The sequence below is a fragment of the Tenrec ecaudatus genome, chromosome 7, assembly GCF_050624435.1.
Source record: "Tenrec ecaudatus isolate mTenEca1 chromosome 7, mTenEca1.hap1, whole genome shotgun sequence".
NCBI lineage: Eukaryota > Metazoa > Chordata > Mammalia > Afrosoricida > Tenrecidae > Tenrec > Tenrec ecaudatus.
The window spans coordinates 67,556,392-67,577,500 of NC_134536.1; the positions used below are offsets into that span (position 1 = coordinate 67,556,392).

At 40.0% G+C, this 21,109-nt stretch overlaps 1 protein-coding gene across 2 annotated transcripts in view; it reads right to left on the reverse strand.

The window, feature by feature from the left end:
* Positions 1-1,137: 1,137 nt before the first annotated feature.
* Positions 1,138-21,109, reverse strand: part of LIN28B (lin-28 RNA binding posttranscriptional regulator B) — a 107,038-nt gene continuing 87,066 nt past the window's right edge. For both annotated transcript variants that reach the window (XM_075554007.1, XM_075554006.1), the window contains exon 4: positions 1,138-1,507. In XM_075554007.1, coding sequence (XP_075410122.1) covers positions 1,138-1,507 — 370 coding nt within the window. The remainder of the gene's footprint in view (positions 1,508-21,109) is intronic.

Genomic DNA, 21,109 nt, shown 5'->3' on the forward strand with positions numbered 1-21,109 from the left:
ACGCGTTGGGCAAAGGAGAGCATCCACTTAAGTCTCATTCTCAACCCCGGTGCTTTATTCGCTTCTGTGCTGTTTTTGCTTGTTGGTTTTAGAAACACATCAGCTCGCTCTGCAGGGGGGAAGAGCAGCCACGCAAAGATGCGATGACTGGTGTCCCTGCGTCTTCAGGCGTGAAGGAGGAGAGCCCGTGTGCTAGGTGATGGTTAGAACAGTCGACTTCACGGTAAGCAGCCTCTGCTGCCATCCTCCCTTAATTTGTTTTTACAACATGGAATTAGCTGGTCTATCAAAGCAAAACTTAACAGCAACCCAGTCACTACATTTACACAGACCCTCCCCATTCATTTTCTTAACCAAAACATATTAACTTAAAACACTGAAGGTAGCGGCACAGAAAGTACACATTCATTGTCTTTTCTGGAGTTATGTGTTCCAGAAGCAAAAAGAGCTGCGGCAGTCGGAGGCATATGGAATTAAGGTCCTGCCTTCAAACAAGGAAGAAAGAAGACGGCAAAAAGCCCACTCTACAGCTACTGAGTAAAAGAGGCATTTCCAAACTCGGGATAAACTCAGATGTCTTCAAGACTTTCAGTACCATACGCTGGGCAGCTCAGAGATCCGAAGTAGCCTTTGGTTCACACAAAAGGTAACAGTCATGGTTTTATTTTTGAGGCATAGAAAAAAGAGATGTTTCAAGAAAAACTCCAGGGATTATTTTCAAAACCACCTCTAGCACTCCATGTGGGATTTCAATTCTTGGAGATGTCCGATTAGGTGGGAGAAGGTGTGTGCTTACATCTCTACACACACACACAGATAAAGACAACCCCTCTTTATATAGATGCTACATTCCTAAATATAAACTCCTCAGGCATACACACACAGGCTCAGGCTCTCTCCCTCTCATTCACAAGTACATAGATAGACAGAATATCTCATTCTCCGAATAACACAAAAGACCAGACACCCTGCTCAAAGGTAATTTGCTTAGAGTGATTTGTCTGTTTTTTAAAAAAATTCACAGTTCCTCAACAGTAGTTAAAGTTCCAAGTCAGATGGTGTTTGTGAAATACTGTTCCCCTGTACTTGCGTGAGGTAGACTCCCGACTGGGTAAGACAATGACATGTTGCAAAGAGTTAAGTCTTTTTCCTTTTGTGAACTGAAGGTCCCTTTCTGCTTTGTTCTTCTGGTGCTGCCGATGACTTGGTGGAGGAAGCTTCTGGAGGGGTCCTGCCCAACCGCTCCGAGACCTCTGACCTGGCCTCCTGAGGAAATGGTGGTGTTGTACAGCTATGGCCCCCTCCCGCCTCTCTGGGGAGAGTCGGGGAGCACAGCTGGGGTTCTGCTTCCTGTCTTCCCTGAGAAGTGGTGGGCGGCTGTGCAACAGTTTTGTGCGGGCAGCTCGCCACCATGTGCGTGATGCTCTGACAGTAATGGCACTTCTTTGGCTGGGGAGGTAGGCTACATTCCTTAGCATGATGATCAAGGCCACCACAATTGTAGCATCTGCAAGCAAGAATAATAAATAATGCTTAGAGATAAGTAACAGATAGCGTACAAGAAGGGGTACAATGGAGATGTGTCGAGATTCACAGTCAAAGAGATCAGTTGTATTTTTAATGCGCCTCCTTTAGGTGGACATACATTAATAAGTATGCAGATACCTAATATGTATAGTTGTAATATATGCCAGCTGCTTTGCAAATCATGGTCACGGTGCTTCAGAAAGCTATACAGCTAGTAGTATGAAGACAAGAGCCAACGCCAAACATGAGCACGAAATCATGAACGACTGTCTTCTCACTTCCACATAAAAGTGGCTCTCTAGGTTTGCCACCCTGTGAGGTTCATTGGAACAGGGCAGTTTAGCCCACTAGAGGGCAGCCAATGGTCAACAAAAGATAACCAGCTAGCTCTCAAAAGAAAACACTTTAAAGTACAGCTGTTAGGTGACACATAATAACAATTCATGCTGCGACTGGGAAAATTATAGGCCAGATTAAGTTTTATGAGTTTAACGTTTCTTTGAATGTTGATTATTTTGATTGTGGGAACCATCAGAACTGGAAGGGGTGTTTGTTTCCCCTTTGTACAAATGTTAAGTGGTATAGTGAAATATGATATACCAGAAAGTCAGGTGTCTGTGGTGAATGCTACCTGGCAAATTACCAAGTAATTCTAGAGCAAACACAGTGCCTGAATCAGAACACTGCTATAAGAGAATCCTTCCACTTTAGATCAGATGAAGAAAAGTCAATGCACACAGTGAACGGGCACGTTTCCTTTTTTCCCCTGAACACACATTCTTTTTCCTCTAGTGAGAATTGTTCCAATTGAAATAAACAAAAAACATACTTAATATCTGAAGGTGCAAGGAAATTATTTGGAAGATGTATATACAAATTTCAACCAGATTTCCTTTGAAAAAAAATTTTTATATTACAATAGTAAAAACATCACAGAGTGGAGAAAATAAAGTAAACAAGCATATTTTTTTCTTTTTAAAATCATTTTATTGGGAGTTTGTACAACTCTTATCACAATCCATACATCTATCCATTGTGTCAACAAGCATACTTTCTAAATCCATTGATTGGAAGTAAAACTTACTTTATATTTTTCAAGTGAAATGCCTTAAGAGATTTAGTTTTCAAATTTCCCAAATACTTTATGATTCCACACAGTTCACTATGTAGCACAAGTAATAATAGGCTGCACATTTTAAAAATGGGAAAATGAAAAAAAATTAATTTAGGACTATCAAGATAGGAATGATAATAATTAACTATATTTGCATATGTAAGAGAGAACAACAAGCTTTAGTAGCTTCTACTACCTTCATTTCAAAGACAAAATATTAAACATAAGGGGTGTAGGGAAGTTTGCACCTTTGTATCTTCTGGGATAATTTAGAAACAGTGATGTTTTTACTTGGCCCAAACCAGGATTAACTACTGCCAGAGTCTCCAGTCTCCAAAAATTACTACATAGATTTTAGAATAAATATTTGTATAAAATAGGCTTTTATTTTGGGCAGTAATTAGTAAGACATATTGTGGCATATTTTTAAAAATAAGGTGAAACACACACACACAAACACACATGTTCTGGTTGAAATTACTTATTGTTCAATTGTACACCTTAATCTGACAAATTACTGAACTATTTCAATGCCACCTGATCCAAAATTAAGTAACAATAAACATGAGTGACTGATGCTGGACATACAGATCTCCAAGGGAATCCATGCAAAACCGGTGTCACTGAAAATAATGTCGTTACTGGTCATAATGTTTTCCCTCAGAATTCTCTTCTGTAATAGCTAAGTGACTTCTTAAATTAAATTTGCCCATCTACAAAATATCTTCTTTGGAATTAAATTCACTTCCTCCCGGCTAACATCCACTGAGGAGCACATTTGCGGAGAGAGAAAATAGGTCAATGGCCTCAGTAATCGCGCCGGCTCGCCTGTGGACACATCCATTTCATCAGTCGCTGGGGCATGCGCTGTGTTATCCAATTCAAGGGACCATTTCGCCCACTCATTGACCAAAGGCCTCATGTCAGGATTCCACTTTCACAAATGGGCTCTTCGACCATTCTCTGTAGCTGCATTTACCATGGCATTTGGATTATAAAAGTTATTTTTCAGGGCTCGGCTCTCCTATAATTTTGGCTTCCTTGTAGTTTGAACTGCGTGGCTAATGCACCCCCTCTAGCCTTTCAGATGCATGCTATCAGTAGGCACGACTGCCTTCCACGTGGAAAAGATTTGCATTACATGTATGTTGTTGCTAGGTGCCCCCACCCCCGTGGCTCCCGCGCATAGTGAGTCCATGCATAACAGAAAGGTACACAGTCTGGTCCTGCACCACCCTCACAATTGTGATGCTTGAGCCCCCGATGTCGTTAGCTTCCAAAGGGGGAGCAACGGCATTTCCTCCCCTCTGCTCTTCAATCATCCAGTGTCACTCACTCTGCCAGGAGCGTGGCTCACAATGCACCGGGAACCGCCTTTCCTCCGACACGGCCATGCGCACCTGCCTTTCCGCTCACAAACCTACCACCCGCACAATTCAGTCCTCATTGCTCACCAGCCACGTTTTCCCCAATCAGTTTGCTTTTGTCAGGGGCGATACATTTTAATTTGTGAAGTGTACATATAATTGGCCTATGTGCCCATGTACAGATAGCTATGTTTAAGAAATATAAGCTCCACAAGCAAAAAATTACACAAAGAAAACTATAACTCTACATTGTTATGCATTCCCATAACTAGTAAAAAATTCAAATGATCTATTACCTATTTTATAAAATGTTGAACCAATGGAACAAGGCTGTTTTCTCGCATACTAATAAACATAAAGGCAAAATAAAACGTTTAATCTTAGAGCATCGTCAAGTTCTTCATAAAATTAAGATACTGTAATGATACAATGCTAGCACATCCTGAAAATATCACTTCTTATATTCTAAAAGCTTTTAAAGGCAGAGTATAAATAGCAATCAAGTGATGGAGAATGACCTACAGGGGCCTCAAAAGGAGACTGCCATTTAAAGGAGGCTGCTGGAATGGCAGAGACAACTCAAGGGCCAAGAGCATGAGAGCACGCCTTTGAGGTCTGAGAGACAATTACATCGTGAAGTATATAATTATATGAGCTTTTAAAATACCAGGCCCTCATATTTACATTAGTTAAATGATTAATGTCAAGGCCCATTTAGTTTTTATTTATTTATTTTTAAGGCCTATCTAGTTTTTAATCCCAACCACTGAATAATTCTAATTTCAGTAATAGGTCAAACTTAAATTATTCCAACAATAAAGAAAATTATGACATGATTTGCCCAGTGATTAAAAAGAAGAAGGACTGAACTAGATCATTGAAAAGGAGAGATGATGTGCTGCCACAGAGGAGAGCAGGGGAGCAGGGGAGCAGGGGGAGCAGGAAGGCAAGCAAACCTGAGCCAGAGTTGACAGCCAGCCAGTGTTCCCAAAATCCAAGGTAATTCACCTTAAAACTAGTTTTTTACATTTCACCTTCAGAGTGATGCTTATTGTATGTTTTGTATGTATGAATGTACATGAACATGTATTTTAAGTTTGCAGTTATTGAAAAATGATGCCTGTTCTATCTGAAATTAGGTGTTGAGCTTGCAAACCTCAGTCATGACATTTTAAGCCAGAAAACACTGAATAATGACATCTAAATAAAAGAAAAATGATTGTGATTTTTAGTCCCAGACCATCTGGGCAGTTCTGACTTCACACGGATGCTCTGTCATGACCAGGTCTTTGACCCCCACTCTAGTCTTAAAAGTCAGGGAGCCGTTAGCCAAGCCAAAAGCTCACTGCCATCGAGTTGATTCTGACTCCTAGCAAGCTTATAGGAGAAAGTAGAACCGTCTCTGTGGGTTTCCGAGACCGTGACTCTTTACAGGAGTAGAAAGGCTCCTCTCTCGTCGGTGGAGTACCAGGTGGTTTCAAACTGCTGTCCTTGGGGTAGCAGCCCAAAGAATAGCTGCCAGGACTCCACAGTCATCAGATATCATCACCTTATTAGTAACAAGTGAAAAATGAAGTAGTAATCTAAGTGTAAATAAATGCTTTCAAAAATCAAAGGTCTCCAAAACATATTTTTCAGAAAATTAGTTGGAAATTTTCTTAATGGGAATGTAGAAGTTGAAACATTTTAGGAAAATTGCCTCATTTACCAGCTAGCAATGATAATCACTGGCCAAGGGATCGGTAATTTAAACGTTGTAATTTATGATTACATTGCCTGAGCCTCGTGTATCAAATACTTATTAACAGATAGACTTGGTCAAAAGAGCAAGAGCATAGCTAGAAGGGGCTCCTTGTGGGACGCCAAGTCAGAAGCAGAACCAGTTGAGGGGACCAATCATTAGAACACCAATGTTAATTTTTAAGTGATCTTATACTGGTTTAAATTAAATAATTAACCTATTGCCTGTTCCTTTCCATGATCCCAAGAATGCCTGGAAATTGGGAAATGACCACAGATTGAGACATACCCATCAAAAATGTCACCAAGGAAACCGTATGACGGAGGGGCCTTGTGAGTATTTGAAGCTGTAATTTATAATGAATTAAAAAATACTTTTATTGGGGGCTCTTAGATCTCTTCTTACAATCCACATTTTCATCCATTGTGTCAAGCACATATGCTGCCATCATTATTTTCAAAGCATTCTCTTCCCACTTGTGTCCCTGATATCAGCTCCCCTTCTTCCCCCATCCCCCCTGCCCACTTATAATGAATTTATAGAAAAATGAAACATCATGTTCTGAGAAGTTGATCGCAGTATTAAGTGGAAGGATATAGTTAACTGTATGCTTAGCAGGAAGGAAAGGCTAAAAAAACTCAGTAAAGCGAATCTAAGGGAAAAAATAGAATGTAAAAGGAGCACAAACTTATGGAGAGGAAGGAGAAATGGACGTAGGAAGGGGGTAGATGAGCGCTCCTGGAAAAGAAGGGTTACAGAAAGGATCCATCCAATTTCCAAACAGGAGCCCAGAGACCAAAACACGTCACAGGTTGGAAAGAGTCTCAGGAATAAAGTGGAGGAAGGATAACTGACTCTTTGGAGAAATTATTCAGCACTTTTAACCGCAATACAGGAGGCCTTGAGGCACAATGATTAAGTGGTTGGCTACTAATAAAACAGGTTGTTTACTGAGAGGGGAAACATGGCCATTTGTTGTGTAAGGACCCCAGCCTGGGAAACCTCGTGGGGCAGATTCGGTCCAGTTACAACACAGAAATGATACGAACGACATGTTAACGTCTTCCCTGAGCAGTTACCTAGTTCAACTGTGTGTCAATCGGCCTAACTAACATGTGGTGGTGTAGGCTCAAAATCTGACTGGGTAGGCAGAAATGCTATCAGAGAACCCAACAGAGTTGGAGAAAAACAACTGGTATATAGTTCTGGATGGGAACAATCAGCCAAGCTTATATCATTTGAGACCAACTGATACAAACTCTGAAACTAGCTTTCAAGAAGAATGACCAATTTTGTTTTGAGAGCTTCCAGACCACCTAAATTTACACGTGGACACCAAAAAGAAAGCTAGAAAACTTTAATGAATCACACCAGAAGGCCCTGTGAAGAATGCACAAAATTCCTACCCTCACTTAAGGTAAAGTATACTTTATGTGAATCTCTATTACATTTATTTCATCCTTTTTATATCCAAAAACTATAAACCAATTAATGCCATAAAACATTTTAATATGGTTCATTAGCATACATTCTACCGAAGCACAATAGTGAAATACTGAGAACATTGTCCATATTGGTTCAAAGCTGGGGAGGGAGAAATGACAGTAATAATACTAACAATAACAATTAACCCAACCTAATCCAGGTAGTCTGGTACAGAGTCCATGCTTTTTCCATTAAGTTATGCTTATGTTAAGAGGGACAATAAAATAAATTAAACCCAGTATGTACTGTCGTTGAGTGATCTCCAAGACAGTGTAAGTGAAAAGAAATCGCAATAATTCCATTTATGCTTCAAGAAGATCATATTTACTTAAAGTGCATGTACCTGTATTTGCTTTTAAATCCACAGAAAACAAAGTGGGTGAAGGGAGACGTCGGACAGGGAAAGATATGACAAAATAATAATTTATAATTTATCAAGGGTTCATGAGGGAGAAGGGAGCGGGGAGGGAGAGGGAAAAATGAGGAGCTGATGCCAGAGGCTTACGTGGAGAGCAAATGTTTTGAGAATGATGAGGGTAACGAATGTACAAATGTGCTTTATACAATTGATGTATGTGTGGATTGTGATAAGAGTTGTATGAGCCCCCAGTAAAATGATTTAAGAACCCCCCACAGAAAACCCACCTGAGATAGTTAGTTTATTGTGCCAGCCTGGCCAATAAACACATGTGGAATTAATTGAAGGGTGGAACGATAAATGGCTCAGTGAGACTTGCCTTTCTTGTCTCTCGCTCTTTGATCATTGGACTAGTGTGAGGCTGCCTTTCTTGTTCTGTGCCTCAGTTTGCAAGCTACACTACCCGTGGGACACCTAACCTGTGAAATGTGTCGCTGTAATTTGGGGTCCGTTTAAGACGTGCCTCGCCAGAGAATTGGAATGTACATCTCAGGAGCTGGGGACTGACGGCTGGTGACCTGCCTTGGTGTTTGCTGCGTGTGCTGAGATAGCCTAGCTCTCTCTATAGAGAGACTTGAAGGAATGACAAGTGTCTCACAACTCTTTCATGGGAGTGAGTTGCACTAAGCCATTTGTACTGCTTTATAATTTAACTGTTCATTTCTTGTATTGTGTATCAATCTATCTGTATATAATTTAACAATTCATTTCTTGTGTTATCTATCTATCTATCTATCTATCTATCTATCTATCTATCTATCTATCTAACTATCAACAGTATGGTTTTATGTCTCTAGAGAACCCTGTCTAACACACCACCGGAAGGATGAAAGTAGATTAGGGAGAGGGTCCATGACAAAAGAGGAAAGCTTTCAACAAGATGGACTGGCACAGGGCTCATGACCCTGGTCTCAAACTCGTCCACGATTACGAAGAGAGTACGGGACCAGGCAGTGTGTCAGTCTGTGTGCGCAGAGCCGCTATGAGTTGGACCCCACGGCACCGAACAATGACACAATGAGGAGAATACAGTGGATAGGGAATGTGGGACTTTATCACCTAAAATAACATGGATAATATCAATGTATGGACTTTGGGGTTCATTAAAAGTTTCCCTAGAGAGCAATACGCAGCCACTTGAAAGCCATGGATGTGTACACACCGATGTTTAGCAAGGGAACTTTCTACAGTATCAACAGTAAGAAACACACCGCAAAGCAGAATAAACCTCCCCTAAAGCTATCTTCAACTTGCCATTGATGCTCCAACACATTCACAAGCCAGGAAAGAAAGGGGAAAGGAAGGCAAAGGGTGTGCCCATCATACCTCCTTACTCGGAACCCCCAGCACTGAATGCCCAGTTAAGGACAGTTGAGCAGCATCTGGCCTCGTTTATTTTGCAAGAAAAATACCACGAAGCCCCACGTTTTCAGAGGAGTTGTCTCTTTCTGAGATCACTGTCACCAGTCAAGGACAGGTTCACGTATAGGTGCAAATGGGTCATCAAAACAGGTGAGAATTTACAGCCATTGAATTAATTACTTTCTCTAAACTTCACTGTTATTTCCAATGAACAACTAATGATTTCCTATAAGCTTAACTCTAGTTCTCTCTTGCCTACGTCTAAAAGATGTTTGAAAGTGCTCAATATAAACTTGCTTATGGACATACTCCTGCAAACAATTCTAGTGGGAATAGAATATTACTTTCTTACTGATATAAATATAATACTAAAATATTTCCTTCTTATAAAAATTATTATCCCTGGAATCTACAAAATATAACAGGTAAATGACATTTTACCAAAGATTAACTACATTTTAGGTAAAGTGTAATTTACCTGTTCTTTTAAAAAATTCCATTTTACCTAAAAATTCATTAACATCGATTCAAATTTCTATACTTAAGCAAATAAGAAAGGCTATCAATGATACAATGCCGGAACTTGCTTCAATTTTATCATGCTAAGGGTAAAATTGTTCATATCGTTAAATATAGACAAGTGCACAATCAATGGTAGATGCCTAGATGGCCCTTTTATTTTCAGTTCTAGTCATGAAAGCAGGGATCTGTCTGGAGCCAATGGGAATCCATCACTATAAACTGCTGGTAGTGGGAAGAACTACTCTTTGCCCTCTCCCAAATCTCAGTTCTAACCGGAGAGGGGGCTTGTACTGAGCCCCAAAGGGTCTTTTTACTCAACTGCTATCACCCTCTTCTATCATCTGCTTCTGGGATGAGAAATTAAGCAGATATTCTGTCTGTTGGTGCAATCAACTCCTTGTCATACCGATTCAATAATTTTCATAGCATTCCATTTTAAAAGCAAAACAAGAGGAACTGAAAAATACATGCCTTGTGCACAACTTTGTAACATACATCAATACATCTATGAGGGTGGTTAGATAGTTGGATTGTGAGTTTTATGCATTTATTTCATCTTATTTGATGTCATTTCCTGGTGGTTTGGGGGGCTCTCAGTTGTTTATTGGCTTTGGACACTTTCCTTGTATAACAGTGTGCTCTGTCTCTTAACATCAGCTAGACATGCACCAAAGAATCTTGAAAATTAGCTAAAATACAGTAATCATCTGCCCGCAAACATGTTATCATCTTACAAAAATAAAAGGGCAGGGGCCAGGAGAGAAACTATCAGAGGCATGGGGGTGGGGGTGGGGGGTGGGGAGAGAGCACAGCCATGTATTCCAGGTCGTAAATTACATCTTTGTTTGAAATAGAAATGTTACCTCTCTTTCAGGTGGCAAACAACATCCCAGGTAATCTGTTCTGGCTAATGGAACAGTTGAAAGAGAAGGGTGGGGGATGGGTATTCAAACACACAAAGCACTAATCCTCTCCATTCCTCAGAAGTGGAAACGAAGTGTGCTATGAAATAGGAGCCAGCCGCACATGCAGTGGGCAATCTGCCAGCAGTGCGGCAGAACCCCAGAATGGGGCGGATGAGTGCCTGAGACGGGAAACACGGAAAAGTCACATGGAGTTCCACAGGCGCAGTACTATGATAACTAGCCACACTTACCGGGGATTCAATGCATGCTTTGGGGATCCAGGGACAATCATTTACCACGTTTGCTCTCACTGACCTTAGGCACAAGAGTGTTTAGCAGGTCAGCCATAAAAGGTTTTCAATTATTTAACTTATCCTGCAATGATTAAAATCCGGTGAGAAGTTGAGATGGTTACAATTTGGTGTTGCTTTAGATGAAAGAGATTATGGAACACAGTTGGAAAAACGTGGGTCACTCACTATTACAGGAGCCCGGCTGAAATGTAAGCCCTCCAGGGCAGCCGGCTTTTCTGCAGACCACTTCAACTTCACCAGTGCCAGAGGTGTGACATCTGCTGCAAACAAGCATAGGTGGGCCTGCAGAAAAACAGCTCTGCCACTGGTTTTGTGTCAACTTAAAGGAAAGGGTTTTCCTTTGCTCATCATAGGATTTCGTTTGGGCTTTGAGATTTTGTTTTCTGTAAACCACATTTTTATTTCCTATGTCATTCTAAAGTCATACCTATCTTTGATCTTTTTTTAAAACAAACCGGTAAACATCTAACCAGAAGTAGGAGAAACTTAAAAGGTAAAATTTCATCATGAGCATCATGAGAAATGATGTAAACATCCAAACAAGACAAAGTGGCTTGAAACATTTTACGGGACAATGGGACTAAAAGACAATGGGTTTTTTTCCAGGAGAGTTTGGAGCCCTTTGAATATGAAAGAATACAAGTACTGCAATGAAAATCCCTTAGGAAAAGACTTTGTAACGAGTCCTGACACACTGTCTGCGGGGCATTTCTCAACTGACTTGTGACCTAATTTCCATGGTGAACCCCATCATCATGTGGTGGGGGTGGGTGGGTGGGTGGGGAATTACAGCAGTACCCAAAAATGCCTTATACACATTTTAAGGACTATAAAATAGTAAAGTGACTAGCTCATATTTTCTCACATGTGCCTTTCTGATAACACATAAAAAGAAGAGACGGCCTGAAAAATTTCAAAGGAAAGAAAAGGAGCAACCGGCATAAAGGTCAAGCATGAATCTCAGAGGCATGACTGATGAACTGTTCCAGGTAAGAGGGAACGGGGCAGATAAGAGTTCCAGATTTGTCCTGAGAGTTTACAAGCTATAGGTAAAATGGGGCTTGATTGAAAGATACTATTAGGGTTTTAGCCAGTAACTATTTGCGTGGTTAGCCAAAACTCAGAAATTACCTTGGCTGGGTTACCAGACATGCAGGTAGTCATGTTGTATTTTGAGTTTCTATGGAAAAAGAGTATTAAACCTGCTTATCTTGCTGAGTTACTGGATTAATACAATTACTATTAATACCTGAATTAGTAAGAACTTTCTATTTTGACAAAGTTTATGTGTGGAGCCTAAAATAATCATTTAAATGGGGCCAGGGGTTGTACAGCATATTGCTTGGCTTGACTCTGCCCTAAGATTGTTTCATGTGCAAGAAGCAACAGACTAGTACACCAAACCACCTCTCTCTCTAGAGCGACTTAGAATACGAAGGAGTTAAAACTATTTTGCTGAAATCACCAAGGAAAAGCTTCCAATGATCGATAAGCTGAGGCTCCCATTCTGATGTCAGCTACTGCCGAGGAAAATGATGGAGTGCTGACGAGAACGAAAATGCCGCTCGCTGGCCTCCCTAGGCCTGACAATAGCTTGCCCTTTCCCCAAATCATCAGTTCTTAAATTGTTCACCATCGAGGTAGGTAGGTGAAAATTGAATGAGGAAAATTGCTACTATGTTCAGATAACCTCTGCAAACGATGATATTATTTCCTCTCCGTGTAGGCTTGATCTTGGAAATTAGAGCTAACAGTAAAGCCTGTAAGGTATTCTTAACTCGTGGCTACTTCATTTTTCCCTTCTTCTTTACTGGTTGAGGCGGCCCTTTATGTAGCCTCGCTTTCTATCGAACTACAGCTCGATGGCTAAGCCACCCGTGATCACTGAGAAATCTTACTCCCTATTGGAACCTTGAAAAGCTGTGATCCAGTGCATATGTGACCACTGACAGAATTGTCAAGCTAACCATGGAGGTACAACTGAAGGCAAACGCAAGCCAGAATGGTTTCCATGGGTTCCAGAACTCTTAATAAAGTGATAAGTTGTCGGGCTCAAAACAGAAACAAACCAACAAAAACCCCACTGCCATTGAGTCTACTCTGACTCATAGCGACCCTGGAGGCAGAGTAGAACTGCCCTGTGGGTTTCTGAGACTGTAATTCTCTTGGGAAGGAGAAGCCTCATCTTTCTTCCTCAGAGAAGCTGGTGGTTTTGAACTGCTGACTTTGTGGTTAGCAACCCAACTCACACCACCAGTGCTCCTGCAGCCAGCAAGGCAAGATTCTATATATTAACAAATGTATCTGTGCATATTCCATGCGCACAAATCTCTTTGTATGGAAGTAATTTTGTAAAGTGTTTGAATGATGGGGTTTCCATCTCCTTGTATCGTCCTCTGGATCTGACCGGTACCAATTCACATGAAGAAATGTATCTTCCTTTGTTGAGCTCAGGAAACAACAATGACCAAAAATAAAGTGTGCCCAATCCAAGCCATGGTATTTTCAATCACCTCAGATGCATGTGAAAGTTGGGCACTGAATAAAAAGACAGAAGAATTGATGTGTTCAAATTGCGGTGGTGGCAAAGAACATTGAAAGTCCCATGGACTGTAAAAGGTCACACCAAATCATCTTGGAGGAAGGACTCCTGAGTGCTCCTTAGAGACAAGGATGGAGAGGCTTCGTCTTACACACATCGGCCATGTTTTCAAGAGAGACTAGTCCTTGGAGAAGGCCATCATGCGTGGCAAAGTAAAAGGGCACAGAAAGGGAGGTAGACCCTCACCGAGATGGACTGACAGTGGCTGCATCAGTGGGCTCTAGCACAGGGCACAGGAACCAGCGTGACCATGGCGTCGAACTGGGCAGTGCTTGATTATGCTGTGCACGTAGTTGGTATGGTTATGAACCAACTCAACAACACCTCACAACAACAAATACAATCTTTAACTCGCCTTGATTTTCTATTTCCGTGAGAGACATGATTTACTTTTGGGGAAAATGTCTTTTATTCACAGAAAATATGCACCATTCTACCCACTGCATGAGATATAAACATCATTTTGACAGAACCCTTGCTCCTTCTAATACCTTGACTCTAGAAAGGGTATAAAATAAATGCCCAAATCACTATCATCCCAAGAGTTCATTAGACTTAATTTCAGTTTTTGTGCTTCTTCTTAAGATATCATTTTCCAAATGTCTTGAAATATTTTTGTTCTATCATCTTGGGAATTATTTCCAACTGTACTAAAAAATGAAAGCATTGAAGATTGAAGAACACAATTGAGAATTTTTGACTTCTCTCCCCGATAACTTTCAGAAATATAGTCACTTAATTAGGTTTGGTGGAGGAACCAGTTGCTAATCCACAGGGAACAGTCAGAAGTAGTGGGGAGGCAAGAAAAGAGACGCGCTTACAGTTAAAAAGAAAATGCTGTTTCATTTTGGAAGAAGTGTCTAACCGTGTAGAAATCAAATCAGATGAGGTGTAATATTAACTCACTGCCCCCAAGTCCATTCCTACTTACAGTACTGCTGAGTACAACCGCCTCCGTGGGCGTTCAAGGTTGTAACTCTTGAACAGGCGTAGAGAGCCTCAGTTTTCTCCCTCAGAGCACCTGGTGGCTGTGAATTGCTGACCTTACAGTTAGCTATGCCACCTGGGCTCCAGGTGTAAATACAGGTAAATAAATTTAATAAGCAGTAGGTAGTGAGAGGAGCCCTAGTGGTGTAGTGATGGCAGGTTGTGCTGCCATCCTCATGGTCGGCAGCTCAAAACAACCAGCCACTCCTTGGAGAAAGACTGGTCTTTCTACTCCCACAAACAATTACAGTTTCGGAAGCCCACTGAGGGGTCGCTGTGAGTTGACATCGACCTGATGGCAGAGTTTGGTTTGAGTAGCCAGAGGCCACAGGCAGTCCTTTCAGTGAATAGATAAGAATTAAAAACCTAGCATCAAACACATGAAGCCAGTATCAAGCCTAACTTCCTCCAAGTCAGAATGCATGCCATAGGAAGTCAGGTCTTCAGAAGGGTTACTTCTTCAGAGAACGAAAAGGAAGCCCTGTCACGCTGTACACCACAAAGCTGCACACAAATTCTTTTAAGAAGTATCTCAGGCCAATAGGAGAACTGACATAGGCATAAACGGGCAGCTCACGAACAAAGAAACTGAATGGCACAAATGTTTTCTTAAATAGCCATTATATAAATATATATTTTCTTTAAAAAATTTTAAAGTTTAGTCTTACCGAAAAAACTATTACTTATAGTCTCTTAAAGTAGAATATAAAACATTCTGAATGATCATCCCAGCGAAAACAACTAAAAGTGCTATGTAAAATGTTCTTGTTTAAAATGTTATGTATCTTCTAAAATGAATTACTGAACTGGCAGGAAGTAAAGAATGCTTAGAAGCCAAAAGTGAAGGGAAAGCAGGAAACTAGGGAGGTAAATGGAGTATGGTAGCAGATCTCGCCCTGGGGCATCTACAACAGAACACGGACAAACATAAACTTTGCTTTTGATGACTTTGTAGTGGGGGCTGGGGGAAAGGGTGACAGAGCATAAAGGGTCAGGAAACGAAGGCAGAGTTAGAGGCTAATTGGAGACCCTGCCCCACGGAGCTAGAATCCCTCACTGCTATACTCCAAATGTAAAGATAAACATAAAATAAACTTGTCATGAAGAAGAGACAGCAGGAAACTTTTCTGCCCATGACCTGGGTGCTGGGTGGAGGAGAAACCACTAGCTTCCATAATCAAGAACCAACAGCCAGGCATCTTCAGGCTCAACGGAAATGTTACCAAATGGAAAATTCAATCTACAGAAGGAAGAAAAAGAACTAAAATGGAAAATGTGTACATCAATCTAAAAGTGGGGTGGGTATAGGGAAAGGAATGCTACTGTTCTGAGGTGACTTGTATAATTCACAACAAAACTACAATGGCAGAAAATAAGAAGTAGAGGAATGAAACAAGATGAGAAATACCAGTAGAATAAAAAACAAACAGTACAAAGGTAAATTTATATTTAAACATGGCAATAATTAATACATTAAGTAGAAATGGTCTTAAACCCCTGATGAGAAGGAAGAGACAGTCAGGATTCACAGCGGGGGAAGGGAGGAAGTAAAACTAATAATTTGCTGTCTACAGAGACACACTATGTATAAGGATATGAGAAATAAGGAGTAAACAAAAAGATACACCATGTTACCAATAATCATATAAGTTTGTAGAGTTCTATTAATGTCAGGCAATAAAGAATTCAAAATGAGCTGTAATATAAGAAAAGTGGGCTATTTCATAAGCATTAAAAGAGCTGATTGATCAAGACAACAAACTATTACCAAATGTGAATGTGTCCAACCTATTCACAGAGTTCCAAATATATAATGCTATTTATGGACTAAAAGAAGAAATAGCAAGTTAATGATTATAGTTGCAGATTTAAAATCCTTTTCTCAATTATTGATAAAGCCAATATACAAAAGAAACAGTCAAAACAGTTTTGAGCAGCACGACCAATTCTCAGTATGTGTAACTGATGCTATAAAACATTAAGTCCCCAAACTCCAAAATATGCATTCTTTTCAGGTGAGCAAAGAATAGGTCATATCTTGAGAACTAATATTTTGGAAATGATATAACACACTTCGAAATACCACCTGAATGCAAGATAAAGATCACAAAGGAACTAACACGTTAGAATTTGTGGAATTTAGCTAGCACAGTGCTAAGAGAAACATTTAAAATTGAAAATCGTCATATTCGAAAACAAGAAAGGTTTGAATTCAATGGCCTAATTTTAACATAGCAAACTAGAGAAAGAACAGCAAAATGTACCCAAATAAATGAAAAGAAATAAAATAATAAGGATAAGGGCAGAAATCAATAAAACAGAAAAATAATAAAGTATTATTAACAAAACTAAAAATCCCTTTGAAAATTGCTAAGATTCCTCTAAAACTGACGAAGGAAGAAAAAGCAGAGAAACAAATGGTAAACCCAAACTCACTGCCACAGAGTCAGTGCCGACCCCTCCCCCGCTGGAGCGACTGTCAGTTTTGAACTCTGACCTTTCCCATTAGCAGCCCAACTCCTAGCCCCTGAGCACCAGGGCTCCTCCAAACAAATCATAGATATCAAAGACGACGAGAGAATATTGCTAGTTACTTTGTAAACATTAAAGAACATAAAGGATTATTATGTACAACTTCATGTCAAAAACAGTCCTACAACTTAGATATATTCATCAAAATACACAATTTTTAAAAACTGGCAGGAGCACAGGGAAAATTTGAATTGCCTTCCAATCCAATCTATTAAGGAAACTGGATTGACCACTGAAAAATTATCACTGCAGATGGCTTTACTGGTAAATTCTAATCATATGTTTAAAAAGGGAATTTAAGAAACTTAAAACATACGTAATACCAACCACAAATCCTGACGAATATACTAGGAAACAAAGTTATACACCAGTACCCTTCATGAATATAAGTGTATAAGTCCTTATTAGCAAAAAGAATTCCAACAATCTATTAAAAAGGATTACATGCCACAACCAATGAGAGCACATAACAAAAATGCGTGATTTGCTTATGATGTAAAAAAAATCAATCAAGTTATTAGTCATTTAGTATAATTCATTTTGAGTAGAATACTCTAAAAAACATTTTGCTCCGAGTACCAGGCCCAGCAATTAGGCAGGAAAATGAACGGCAACAAGCCTCAAAACGACTCCCTGCTGTCAAGTCAACCTCCGACTCTGAGGGGCGTGATAGGGCAGTATGGAACTGCCCCCCCTTCCCCCCCCCCAGCAGTTCTCAGGAAGCCCATCTGTACCGGGACAACCTGCGGACACTTTCTATTGAGGAGTGGCTGCTTGGCTTGCACCCCCATCTTTTTTATTAGCAGCTGAGCACTTCAACCGCAGCACCACAAGGGCTCCTCAAGGTGCCAAAGGAGCAGGAAAATTGTCGTGATTTGCAGACATGATTGTTAATATGGAAAACCCTACGGAATCTACAGAATAAATATCTTTAATAGGTAGCAGAGGTTATAAGAAAGCAATTGAATTTTAAATGATAGGCTCAATGCATTAGTAAACCATTCAATAACTTCTTGTTTTGCTCAAATGATGAACTGCCTATGTACAGGTTTGAGCACAATTAAATATTATGGAAATATCATTCTTCTCAGTGTTAATGATAGTTGTTATGATCCGCACAGTTTAGCACCGTGCATAGCCAATGAAATATAAGTAAACATTTTTTTTTAAATCATTTTATTGGGGGCTCCTACAACTCTTATCACATAAATATATCCATGGTGTGTCAGGCACATTTGTACATTTGTTGCCCTCATCATTCTCAAAACATTTGCTTTCTACATGAGCCATTGGCATCAGCTCCTCATTTTTCCCCTCCTCCCTCCCCACTCCCCCTCCCTCATGAACCTTTGATAATTTATAAATTATTATTATTTTGTCATATCTCACACTGTCCGACGTCTCCCTTCAACCACTTTTCTCTTGTCCATCCTCCAAGGAAGAGGTTATATGTAGATCCTTGTAATCGGTTCCCCCTCAAGTAAACATCTTTCTGGTATTCTCCTTCAGAGAAGACAAATCTGTCTTGAAAAAGTACAGCCAAAATGCTCCTTAGCAATGAGAATGCCTTTGTCTTGCCTGCTCTAGACATTTTATCAGGAGGGACCAGTCAACGGAGACGGACATCATGCTTGGTAAAGCAGAGGGTCAGTGAAAAAGGGGTGGACTCAACAAGACAGACTGACACATTGGGTGCAACAATGCACTCAAACATCACCACAGTCTTGAGGATAGCCTAAGGCCCCACAGAATGTCATTCTGTTATACATAGGGTTGTTATGAATTGGGACTGGTCAAGAGTACCTAACAACAACAACAATAACAACAACAATCTACTAATGTCAGCGGTCCTCAATATGTGGGTTGCTACCTCTTTGGGGGTCAAATGACCCTTTCCCAGGAGTCCCCCGATTCATAACAGTAGCAAACTTACAGTTAGCAACAAAAATAATTTTATGGTTGGGGGGACACCAAAACATAAAGAATGGTATGAAAGGGTTGCGGCATTAGGAAGGTCGAGAACCACTGGACTGGATGAAAGCAGCACTCTCCCCTTCCACAAATTGTCTCCAGACATTGCTAACGGTCTCCTGTGGGGCACAACTGCCCTCAGCTGAGAACCACTGGGATGTACTGATTGAGATATAGTATGCAAGATAGTCTGGTACTGACATTACAATAAATAATTTAATATAAGGGAATAAGTCAATCAGACTCATTGCCATCAAGTTGACTCCAACTCATGGTGACCCTCCCATGACCCTTTGGGTTGCTGAAAGTTAAAACATTACAGGAACAATCTCATTGTTCCCTCAAGAAGCAACTGGTGGGTTTAAACCATTGACTTTGTGGTTAGCAGCTCAATGTATAACCAGCCATACTACCAGGACTCCTTGTGTGTAAGGAAACAGAGTCTAGAAATCCACAACCTTCATATAGCCAATTGCTTTTCAGCAAAGACTCCAGGGAAAAATCAATGGAAAAAAGAAAATCTTCAAAAAGGCATTAGAACAATTAAATAAAATTATGACCCAAAACTTCTATTTCACAAACATACAACAAAATGAATTGTGTATGAATCCTAGACTGAACTACAAAAGGTAAAACTATAGTACTTCTAAAAGAAAAAAAATATGAGTATCTTTGGGTAGACAAAGATTTCTTAAGGGGAAAAAAAGATTTCTTAAGGAAAACACAATAATAAAAAGAAAACAAAAAGATACATTAGACTTCATTAAAATTTTAAAATTCTTACTCATAAAAATTCACTGTTAACAAATTTTAAAAGAAATTATTCTCAATATATTAAATGATCATGAAATTGTAACTAAAATATATAAAGAACAGTTACAATGTAGCAATTAAACAGCTCAACTTTGGGGCAAAAGATGGAAACAGAAGTTTCTGAAAAGAAATACAAACGCCCAAAAGTACATGGAAAAATGTTCTTTCATTATTATGGGAGTGGAAATTAAAACCACAATATGATACTACTACACAATCATTAGAAAGGGTACAATCATCAAAAAACACTAAAACGTTAAATACTGAGAAGATGTGGGACAGTGTGAACTGTCAAGCATTGCAATTACTCATAAAGGCTGCAGAAACTACCCTATCCCCAGCAATTCTACTTTCAGAAAAAATTTCTCAAGAGAATAAAAAAGATAGCCACAAAAAGGCATTTTATGAGAATGTTTAGCTGCTTTTAATAAACAGGGACACATTGGTAACAAACCAAATGTTTCTCAAAGGAAAAAATTGATATTCAAGGGGGCTTCAAAGAGTGTGTGAAAAATATCCATTGTTTTATTTTTCCATGAACGTTCTAACCCAAGCCAAAAACCAAACTCCCTGTCATCGAGCCAATGCTAACCCAGAGCCACCACTGTGGGTTTTTGAGACTAACTGTTGACACAAGTAGAAAGCCCCCTCTTCCTTCCATGGTAGTTTCGAACTGCTGACCTTGTGGATTGCCTCCCACCTGAGAACCACTACTGCACCATATTGTGATATGCTCATACAAAAACAACACAGCGATTGCGGGGGGAAATGACATAGTGTCACAACAGCCTTCTCTAAACTCATAAGCATTATGATTAATGTTGAGTTAAAAAAATAGACCTAAAAGATTATATTAAGTTCAAACCAGGAAAAATCTAATACATGTAGATAGATAGCAAGAGGGGTTACATAAAGAAGCTGGAAGGAGGTTGCATAGGATGATGGAAATATTCTCTGTATTAATTAATGTACCTGCTACATGGTGTTTTATCAAAATTCAGAGCTGTGTAACATCTGTTTTGCAGGCTGCGCCACTTAACATGTTCCACACAGCACTCTTGATTTCCAAGCCCCACCCCACCTGGCCTCAGTAAATGGCACCATCCTGCACCCAGCTGCTCATACCAGATATTTGGTATCATTCTAATTTCTCTTTTCCTCACACTTCACGTTCTTATCAGCAATTCTTGTTGGCTCACTCCAAGCACGCCTAGAATCTGTCAACTTCTTACCATGTCCCAGCCGCATCCCTGGTCCAAGTCACCATCTCTCACATACCTGCATTGTAACAGCCTCCACACTGGTCTCCCTGCTTTTATTCTTGCCTCACCATAGTCTATTTTCCACACAGCCACCAGAATGAGCTTTGCAAAACAAAAAATAGATCAAGTCACTCTCTTAAAACCCTCCAGTGGCCCTGCATCGCACCAAGAATAAAATCAAACTTCA